The sequence below is a fragment of the Indicator indicator genome, chromosome 24 (genome assembly GCF_027791375.1).
Source record: "Indicator indicator isolate 239-I01 chromosome 24, UM_Iind_1.1, whole genome shotgun sequence".
Classification (NCBI taxonomy): domain Eukaryota; kingdom Metazoa; phylum Chordata; class Aves; order Piciformes; family Indicatoridae; genus Indicator; species Indicator indicator.
Window position 1 is genome coordinate 15,866,919 of NC_072033.1, and position 8,266 is coordinate 15,875,184.

Sequence of the window (8,266 nt, forward strand, 5' to 3'; positions counted from 1 at the left end):
TGCCAGGTTGCCACTAAGTCCCTGGAGAAATTATTCTGGTGGCTGACTGTTCTCATCTAAACAGATCCAGGTCTGTCAGCCTTTGCTGAGAGAGTCTGGCCCAGAGAAAGGAGCTGTAGGAGGAACAAAATAAACCCACTGATGGCTCTTCAGTGCTTTAATCCCTTCTGTCCTAGGGAAAAGGCTTGTTCTGGTAGCACACATAGACCCCCTCACTCCAAGAAGGACATTGAGGGGCTGGAGCAGGTCCAGAAAAGGGCAACAAAGCTGGGGAAGGGTCTGGAGAACAGGGCTGGGCAGGAGCAGCTGAGGGAGCTGGAGGTGTTCAGCCTGGAGAGAAGGAGGCTGAGGGGAGACCTTCTGGCTCTGTACAGCTCCCTGAAAGGAGGCTGGAGCCAGGTGGGGATTGGTCTCTTTTCCCAAGGAACAAGAGGAAATGGGTTCAAGTTGCCCCAGGGGAGGTTTAGTTTGGACATGAGGAACAATTTCTTCCCCTTGAGGGTTGTCAAGGGCTGGCCCAGGCTGCCCAGGGCAGTGGTGGAGTCCCCATGCCTGGAGGGGTTTCAGAGCTGCGGTGCTGAGGCCCATGGACTGGTGCTGCCCTGGCAGTGCTGGGTTGCTGCCTGGACTCTTCAGGGTCTCTCCCAACCCAGACCATTCCGTGACTCTGTGGCTCTATGATTCGACTATTCCACGACCCCGCCATAGGCTTCAACGCCTTTCCAACTGCCGAGGAAGAGGCAAGGGCAGGAACAGGGAGACTCCGGCAGCCCCCGGGCCGGCTCCCGGCGGAGTCTCCGCAGGCCTTGTGCGGGGGACGAGGGCCCTCTAGTGAGCCCCTCCCCGCTCCGGGTCCGGCCTGCCCGCCGCCGAGCTCCGCTCCCCTCCCCGCTCCGGGCCCGTCCTGCCCGCCGCCGAGCTCCGCTCCCCTCCCCGCTCCGGGCCCGTCCTGCCCGCCGCCGAGCTCCGCTCCCCGCCCCGCTCCGGGCCGGTGTTTGTGGCCCTGCCCGGACCGCTCCCCCACGGCCTGTGCCCGGCGGCGCTTGCTCGGTGCGGCCATGGCGGGGCTGGAGCCGCTGTACGCCTGGGCACGGCCGGCCGTGTCCCGCCCGCAGGACGCTTTGGTCTGCGGCGTTCACTGGGAGCTGATCCGGCATGGCTACCGCTGCCTCGGCGCTGGCGATCAGGTACGGCCCGGGCTGCTCTTCCCCGGGCTCCCCCGGGCTCCTGCGCCGCGGAGGCTGTGGAGGCCGCGGCCGATCCCCGGCCTTGCCTAGCGCTGCTCGCCGGCGCCGCTTGGCCGAGCCGGGCGTCCGCTGCCCGGTGCTGAGGGAAGGCCGTGTGGCGCTGGGGATACCGGGGACAGCTGGGTCGGTGCGGGGTCTGAGGAGCCTCAGTACTGCTTGGGGCTTGCCGTAAAGGGAGCTGTGTGGCTGAGGGCTGCGGACGTCCCGGTGCCGGGGGGGTGTCGGAGTGGTGCCTGGGGTGGGAGGTCTTAGTGCTGGTGGGGTTGCTGTGATACCAGGAAGGGGGAAACGCATACCGAAATGAGGGGTGTCTAGTACCGTGCTGGGGAGGAAACACGGCGCCATGGGGGTCGCAGGGCTGGAGGGGCCTGCTGCAATAGCAGGGAGGAGGCCAGTCTGGTGCTGGTGCTAAGGCAGGGGTTCAGGGGGTTGGGAGTCTGGTGTGGTGCTGAGGGATGTTGGAAGGGTGCTGCGGGGGCAGTGTTTAGAGTGCAGGTATGTCCTGTTGCAGCCAGGTCCTAATGAAAAGGAGTCAGAGCTGCTGCCTGCTGGCTGGGAAGCCAACAAGGAAGTGTATACACTGCGCTACAAGTCTGTGCATGATGCCCATGAGCTGCTGCTGAAGGCCATCACTGTGGAAGACAGCATGATCCTCAACGTCATGGTGAGCAGCCAGGCTGGGCCCTGTGGGGTTTGGGGTCCTTCAGTAGCAGCAGCTGCACAGAACAGCAGAGCCTGTCTCTTAAATGTTTGCTGTTCCTCGTTGTGCCTTGCAGCAGTCCCTCAGGATGGGGCAGACCCCAGGGGGTGTTAGGAGCTGTCTGTGCAGCAGGAAAAGTGACCCAGTGTGAAGCTGGTCAAACGTGAGGCAGTGATGTATTTTACTTTGCACGCTCTGGCCCAGGAATTGCCCCATTTCCATCCCTTTCCCAGCCCAGGACTTTTCTGCAGATGTCCTGTCCAAAACAAGCACCTGGCTGAGGTGTTTTTGCTCAGTCTTTCACCCTTTGCAGCCCAAACTGGGGAAGGGAGCAGGAAGAGCCTCACTCTGCATTGGAGTTTTCTTCTGGAGGATTCAGGCACAGCACAGGGATGTGGCAGGAGGCAGCTGAGCCCATTCCTTGTGTCCCAAGCCCCCCAGCTGTAGTTGTAGCTGCTCCTTGCCTCATCCCCAGCTTTGCTGGGCTGCTCACTCTGTGCTTGACCTGTCTCTTGCCAGGACCGCAGTTCTCAGAAGGTGGCAGATGTGACTTTGACAGTGGCTGACTACATCAACCCAGAGCACCTGGATGATTTCCACAAGTAATCTCAGGACCCTGCTATTTTCTGCAGGAGAAAATGTTTCTTAAAATGTTTGCATGGGAAAGGGGGCAGAGGCCAGGTTAGGAGGAGTCTGCAGAACTTTCCTCACAGTACAAACAGAGGGGACAGCCCAGCCAGCCCTGAAATGCAGCCCCAGCTCCCTCCCCACCTCCCTCTGCACTGCTGGCAGGCAAGAGAGATTTAGGAGTTGTGGGATGGTGGGTTGGAGCCCAAGGAAGAGCCTCCTCACTCAGAAAGGGCCCAGCAGGTTTATTTCCAGAGCACTGCCTGCCTGTCTGTGCTGGGTGGGCAGTGCCCAGGGGTGCTACAGCTTCAGCCACTCCTGGTGGCCTTGCTAAAGCCCAGTGCCACCTGCTGGGTTTTCCTCCAGTGCAAACTGGTTGGGATGTGACCACAGCACAAGGGAGTCCCCTGGGCTGGGTGGCATCCTGTGGGCTGAAGGCTTTGGTGCCCCTGTGTGCTGTCAGCCTTTCCTGTCCCCTCTGTGCTGCTAGCTGGGGACACAGTTAGTGCCAGGGATGCTTTGGCTTCCTCTGTCCCCTCCTCTCGTCCTCAGCCTGTCCAGCACTTCCCAGCCCATGCCTTGCCTCTCCTCACTGCAGGCTGTACAGGAACATGGAGGAGCTGAGGACAAGGATCACTTCAGGCATCATTGCTCCACTTGGGGCCCCCTCAGAGAAGGCCAACAAGGAGCCAGAGGCTGAGAAGAAGGATCCTGACTTGCTCCAGGATGCCGACCCCCTCCGGCTCCCTCCGCGGCAGCCAGCGGGCCCGAGAGCACCAACCTGGTGAGTAGAGAGCTGGTGGCTGCTGGTGGTCCTCTGTTATATGGCACAGGGACCTGACAGCTCTCCAGACTACACCTCTGGTCCCCATCTTCTCTGGTCCCCATCTTGCACGAGCAACAGGAGAAGAGGAAACAGCCTCAGGTTGCCCCAGGGCAGGTTTAGGTTGGACATGAGGAAGAGTTTCTTCATGGAAAGGGTTGTCAGGGCCTGGCCCAGGCTGGCCCAGGACAGTGGTGGAGTCTCCAACCCTGGAGGGGTTTCAGAACCTTGGAGATGTGGTGCTGAGGGCCATGGACTGGTGGTGCCCTGGCAGTGCTGGGTTGATGATTGGACTCCATCATCTTCAAGACCTCTTCCAACCAAAACCATGCTGGGATTCCATGAAACCCTCTGCTGGCAAAGCTGGGGAGAGGGGACATATGGCACCCACTTCACCACCCCTCCCTGTCCCCTTTGTGCCCAGCTGTCCTTCACAGGTGGCAGACAAGCTCCTCACTGCTGTCTGCTGGTGCTCAGGGTGTGAGCTGCTCCTGGGGAAGGCCTGGGCAGACAGGCTGGAGCTGGGCACAGCTCTGAAACCGTATTATTGGCACATGGTGCAGGTGAGGGGAGGTGACAGCTGGCTGTGGGCTCACCACCACAGTGTCCTCACAGGCCTAGTAGCAGGACTGTTGTGGTGTCTCTGACTGGGACATGCTGGAGCTGCCCTGCCCTGCCTGCTCCTGCTCACTGCATGTCTTCACTGCACATCTCACTCTGTTCTTTGTTTCAGGCCTTCTCCCTTGAGCCCCTTTGCTGTTGGTGGGGAAGACTTGGACCCATTTGGGTGAGTGTGGCTGGGAGAGGTTGTGCTTTGTGTGCCCAGGGAGCATCCCATGCTCTTGTGCCCAGGGTAGGGGGGTGGCTGGAGGCCTTCTCTGGGACAGCTGCAGCCTGCCTGGTTCAGGCACCCAGTGAAGCATCTCTGGGTGGTGAGGCCAGACAGAGAGTTGGGGGTGTTCAGCCTGGAGAAGAGAAGGCTCCAGGGAGACCTTCTGGTGGCCTTGCAATGCTTAAGGGGGCAACCAGAAAGCTGGGGACAGACGTTTTTGAGCAGGGCCTGTTGGGACAGGACAAGAGGTGATGGTTTGAACTCAAAGAGGGAGATTCATACTGGAGAGAAGGGAGAAATGTTTGGCACTGAGGGTGGAGAGAGCCTGGCCCAGGTTGCCCAGAGAGGTGGGAGCTGCCCCATCCCTGGCCCCATTGCAGGTCAGGTTGTTTGTGGCTGTGAGCAACCTGCTCTGGTTGCAGATATCCCTGGAGACTGCAGGGGGTTGGACTGGATGAGCTTGCAAGGTCCCTTCCCACCTAAACCATTCCATGATTCTATGATAAATGCAGACAGGGATGGGATGGTTGCTCAGAGCAAATTGCAGGGACCCAACTGACAGTTGGTGAAGCTCCCCACGGTTCTGCTGTGGTGCTAAGAGCTCCTCTCTTGCATAGATGATGGGCTGCAATCTGTGCCTGTTTACTAATCAGCTTGTATGCATTTAAGGTGCAGTAATTCCTCTGGTAAATCAAAGCTGAATGTGTTGTTAAGCGACTGTAAGCCTCTAATTTAAACTGTTACCAGCTGCTGTGCCTCCAGCCCAGGCAGGCTGCAGAAGGGGAGGCTTGAAGCCCAGTCCACAGATCCTCAAGTGGTGTTTGTGAGCCTCCTGGCTGTCTGAGGCACACTGGGCAGACACAGGGCTGTCTGAGGGCTTGATCTACACAGATACAGCTCTGTGGCTTTGTTTGGGTTGGGCAAGGAGAACCTGTCATCTTCCAGCCCAGTTAAAAGCACACAGCCAGACAGAACCAGCTCTTGGAGTCATTGCAGAGCATCCTGTGGCCCAGGGGGGGTCCTCTTTGGAACTGCTGTCCTGCGGGGATCACATTTTTTCCCCTCTTGCAAGACTTGGTTCTCCATGGGTTTGGCTAGAAAAGGACCAGCTGAAAATTTCCTGCCCAGCTGGAAGGAGAGGGCTGGAGCCTGGCAGGAAACCAGGCAACGTGAGGAGAGCACAAAACCTGTTTCTCTTGCTGCCTCCAGCCCTTCCCCAGAAGCTTCTCTGTGACCAAAAGAAGGTTGTGACTGGGAGCAGATTTGTGTGCTGGCACCTGCCAGCGCTGGGGCTGCAGACTCAGACTCCCAGGCATATGCTTGTGGGGCCTGGCTGTCCCTGGGGCACTCTGGGCAGCCAGCCTGGCCTAATGGAACTCATTAACGCCCTTGTTAATGACTCTGTGTGATGGCAGCGGTGTCCAGAGGCTCCAGCTGAGTTTGCACAAAGCCAGCCATGAGTAATGGCCCTCACAGCATGAGGCAGCTCTGAGGAGCTGCTGTGGGCAGCAGATGATTACCAGGCAGCAGCGTGGGGAGGGTGGCAGCAGCGTGGGGAGGGTGGCAGTAGCTTGGGTCCAGCAGCTCTTGCCACACAGCACAGGGCAGGGGGAGCAGGGACAGGACCAGGAGCCAGCAGTGAGGGCCAGCAGGTCCAACACTTCGCACAGGGAATGGTCAGAGCCATCTGGGATTTACCAGCCCTTCCTGATGCCCTAAACAGCTCTTTGCAGGGCCCAGGGGGAAGAGAGAAGCTGCCTCTGCTGCTCTGGATGTCAGTTTGGGTGTTGGCTCTGAGGAGAACAGGCAGCACAGGGATGTTCCTTCTCTGTGCCTGTCTCGTGCTGGGCTCTGTGGTGTGCTGGCACCATGGTGCCCCAGATGTGGGTTTGGCACACAGGGATGTGTTTGCTTGTCTCTCACCAGTGCCAATCTCACCTCCTCCTCTCCCTTTCCCCCTGCCCAGAGGCAGAAGTGGGGGAATGATGGTGGATCCTCTCCGGTCTGGCTTCCCACGGCCTGGCACTGACCCATCCTCAGGCATCCCAGGCCGGCTGCCCCCGGGAGCTGTTCCACCAGGTGCCAGGTTTGACCCCTTCGGCCCATTGGGAGCTGGTAGATCCAGGTAGGTCCTTGGCTGTGCATCCCATCTGCTCTCCAGGCTGCCCCTGCATCTCCTGGCTCATCCCTGCTGCTGCAGGGCTGAGCTGTCCCCTCTGGGTTGACTCCACTCTGAATTTCTCTGCAGGCCAGATCCTGACCACCTCCCCCCTCCGGGCTATGATGACATGTTCATGTGAGGAGCCACCCTGGGGCTTATGGCTGTGGCCAGAGCACCTCCAGGCAGGCAGAAGCTCTTCTCCCTCTTCACTCCCAGCTCAGTGGACTTGGATCTTCTCAGCAACATTTTTTCCTCCTCACTTGGGGCCACATCCCTGTGTCAGACCAGCTATAAAGGCTTCCCTGTGTGGAGGAGGAGGAGACAGGAGGGTCCCTTTCTTTCCCTGCTTCTCTGAAGGTGCCCAGCAGTTGGTACTCAGCTGAAGTGCTCCTGCCCTTGTGTGAGGTGGCAGCCTGGGGTGCAGCCTGGCCTGGGTGCTGTGGGCTTTCCTCCTCTGCTTCTTTGGGCTGGCACCGCTTTGGCTGCTGGGTTGTTTATTTGTGGTGGTAAAGGCACAGAAATCCTGCCCTGGGGGCAGCTGGAGCATCCCCTGCTTCTCCCCAGGGCTCCTGCATGCCCCCCCTACATTCACAGGAGCTGGTTTGGAGCCAAGGTCTGGCTCTTGGGGCTCATGATCCCTCGTCCCCAGGGGTTTTGGTGGGTGGAGCTGTGGATTGAGCTGGCCTCTAGCTGCTGCTGTGCTGGGGAGCTGCAGTAACCACCAGAGGCCACAGCCAGAGCAGGATCCCCGTGCAGGGATGGCTTCTCTTGCTCTTTATCCCAGCACAGGGTTGATGAGGGTGAGGGGCTGCGTGGCCCATCTCACATGGACAGACCCTTGGCATCAGCTGAGATCAGCTTTCCTCATGGCTGTGCCCATTGGCACCACCAGCAAAGCTTTGAGAAGAGACAGGGTTTGAATTCCTGCCCCACCTTGCCCCTCTCTGCAGCTGTGATTTCCATTCCTGGGGGGCACACAAAGCCCTGGAAGAAGGCAGTGGGTGAGGGTTGGGACAGGAGGAAGGGTGCTGGGTACCTGCCCAACCTGCCAGGCCCAGCATTGGCTCTCCTGGCATAGCAGAGCTGAGCCTGGCACCAAGCTGGGGCCCTTCTTGGGGGGTTTGCTTTGTTCTTGGAACACATTTTCCTTCCTAACATTGCAGGAGGCTGGGGTGGTTCTGCTTGGCTGAACCCTGCCAGACACCTCGGGGTGGGGGTGGATGACATCAGTGGAGCTCTTTCTGGAACCCCCTTCCCAGGACAGTTAATTCTGGGGCTGCAGCTCCTCTGTCCTGCCAGAGTTTCCTAGATTTTGTTGGTCTTTATTTCTTCTCATGGTTTGATTTATTTTTTTGGAAGGATTTTCAGGAGGCTGAAATAAAAACCTGACAGCAGCATTGTGTTGGTGCTTGCTGGTGTTGCTCTCTCTGCTTCCCTGGAGGCAGAGGATTCAGGGGGAGCTTCCTTTGTGCCTTCCCCTGAGTGGCAGCACTTTTCCAAGAGGACGGGACAGAATGAAGGGGATCAAGTGGAGCACAGCCCCTCCTGGGCCCTGGCTCTGCTCTGGGCTGTAATTGCCTCTCAGAGGCTGCCACTGCGCTGCACACAGCCAGGCTGGCACAGCTCTAAAGAATCTTCCCCCTCCCCATCAGTCTCTTTTCCCCAAAGGCTTTTCCTTTTGAAACCCTTTTCCCTACACACTCAGCTAATAAAGCTGAGCTAGGGTGGGTGCAGCCCAGGGCAGGAGGGAGCAGGGAGGACCAGGCATGGAAATTTCGGGGGGAGTATCTCCTGCAGCTCCCCAGGGGCTGTGCTGTGCAGGAGCTGAGTTGGAGCCAAGCCCTGGCTCCGGGGGCTCTTGGCTCCCCCATCTCTG

General features: G+C 59.0%; 1 protein-coding gene across 1 annotated transcript; it reads left to right on the forward strand.

Moving 5' to 3' along the window:
- The first annotated feature begins 1,058 nt into the window (after positions 1-1,058).
- On the forward strand, positions 1,059-7,769 carry PSMF1 (proteasome inhibitor subunit 1). Its single transcript, XM_054391880.1, has 7 exons — positions 1,059-1,187; positions 1,759-1,911; positions 2,467-2,549; positions 3,173-3,358; positions 4,131-4,184; positions 6,196-6,354; positions 6,478-7,769. The coding sequence occupies exons 1-7, from the start codon at positions 1,059-1,061 to the stop codon at positions 6,527-6,529; spliced, it is 816 nt and encodes a 271-aa protein (XP_054247855.1). The 3' UTR covers positions 6,530-7,769.
- The last annotated feature ends 497 nt before the right edge of the window (positions 7,770-8,266 follow it).

Coding starts and splice junctions, on each gene's coding strand:
- PSMF1 (XM_054391880.1), top strand. CDS start 1,059: ATGGCGGGGCTGGAGCCGCTGTACGCCTGGGCACGGCCGGCCGTGTCC. Junction 1,188..1,758: donor GCCTCGGCGCTGGCGATCAG/GTACGGCCCGGG, acceptor GTCCTGTTGCAG/CCAGGTCCTAATGAAAAGGA. Junction 6,355..6,477: donor TTGGGAGCTGGTAGATCCAG/GTAGGTCCTTGG, acceptor ATTTCTCTGCAG/GCCAGATCCTGACCACCTCC.